This window comes from Sinocyclocheilus grahami, unplaced genomic scaffold, assembly GCF_001515645.1.
Source record: "Sinocyclocheilus grahami isolate Dianchi unplaced genomic scaffold, SAMN03320097.WGS_v1.1 scaffold16997.1, whole genome shotgun sequence".
Taxonomy (NCBI): Eukaryota; Metazoa; Chordata; class Actinopteri; order Cypriniformes; family Cyprinidae; genus Sinocyclocheilus; species Sinocyclocheilus grahami.
The window spans coordinates 3,158-4,688 of record NW_015516389.1 but is presented as its reverse complement, the minus strand read 5'-3'; the positions used below and the strand labels follow the sequence as shown (position 1 = coordinate 4,688).

General features: G+C 33.9%; 1 protein-coding gene across 1 annotated transcript in view; it reads left to right on the top strand.

The window, feature by feature from the left end:
• Window positions 1-707: 707 nt before the first annotated feature.
• LOC107579387 (G-protein coupled receptor 54-like) overlaps window positions 708-1,531 on the top strand; it is a gene marked incomplete at its 3' end in the record, with an annotated part of 1,813 nt that continues 989 nt past the window's right edge. The window contains exons 1-2 of the mRNA XM_016265222.1: window positions 708-979; window positions 1,062-1,186. Of these exons, the coding sequence (XP_016120708.1) occupies window positions 736-979; window positions 1,062-1,186 (369 nt within the window). The remainder of the gene's footprint in view (window positions 980-1,061; window positions 1,187-1,531) is intronic.

Below are 1,531 nucleotides of genomic sequence, written 5' to 3'. Positions count from 1 at the left end.
AGAAATTGTAGACTTGCATATGTAATTAATACTTCGACTGTTCAACATGACTGGTACACTTCAGAAATTGTTACACTTACTATAGGATTAGGGATTGGTTTAGGGATAGTTGCTTGTAATAATGCATAATTTACTGTTATTAGAATAAAATAGTGTTACCAAAATGTCTTCTTAATAAGACACTTAAATATTTACTTATATATAACATTATATATATCTTTCACTTTCTTTCTTTCTTAAAAAATCCATGAAAAAAGATCAATTGACTTGAAATATTAAGATATTAAGACTCGTTTTGATCAAATGTATGTTTGATGCAAATGTATTTTGTCGAGGCAGATTTTTTGTTACTCGTTTTAAGTATAAACTAATTAAAAACAAATGAAAAACATTTTTAGATGTCATTAATAACAGGATTTCTACAGTGTAACAAGTAAATAATCTCTTTGATTACTCATCATGATGATATGGGGGTGTAAAAAGACTGTAAAAGGTGCATTTGGTCTCACTGTGCAAATACTTGTCCAGAACATTGATACTGCAAGAGTTATTTAAATGCTAGCCGTTCAGTGCAATGCATGTTAACTATAAAAACCATGTGGCTAGTAGAGATGTGTAATTGTGATATGTTTTACAAACTCTGCAAATAATGAAGGTTAACATATTTATTAAGAAAGCTGAATATGTTTTTGTGTATTTCAGGTTATTCCTAGCAGGGTGACACATGCAAGTCTAATGGCAGAAAGCAACAGGACCACTGAGGTTGCAGAACTTATCCTGTGCAATAATGAAGCAAATATTTATGATTGCAATCAATCAGATCCCATGGGATCTCAAAGCCCAATCCCACTGACAGACGCCTGGCTGGTGCCAGTGTTTTTCATCCTCATTATGTTTGTAGGTTTGGTGGGTAACTCATTGGTCATCTATGTAGTCGTCAAAAACCAGCAGATGAAAACTGTTACAAACTTCTACATAGGTATCAAAGATTCTTTGGTTCTCAGAATATCACATTTACTTACTTGACATTGTCTTAGTGAACAATCTTTGTTTCTCTTCAGTTAATCTTGCCACCACAGATATACTTTTCCTGGTTTGCTGTGTTCCTTTCACTGCCACTTTGTACACTCTTCCTAGCTGGATATTTGGGGACTTCATGTGTCGCCTGATCAATTACCTGCAACAGGTGAGAGCATTTTACACTGTATAAGGTTTCTAGAGAAGAGAGCAAAACAATTGTCATGTATGAAATGGCATTTAAAACCAATAAGTTTCATTGAAAATAGAAAAAGAGAGATTCACCCCACACACTTAATTTAGGGAAATTATGGTGAGGGATTATTTAATGTTTAGAATTCAGTTAATGTGGATAAGAAGAATGTTAAGTATAATTCATGCATTTAGCAAACGCTTAAAAGCGACTTCTAGTGCATTCAGGCTATACATTTTTTACCAGTAAGTATATTCCCTGGGAATCGAACCCACAACTTTATGCGCTGCTAATGCAATGCTCTACCACTGAGCCACAGGA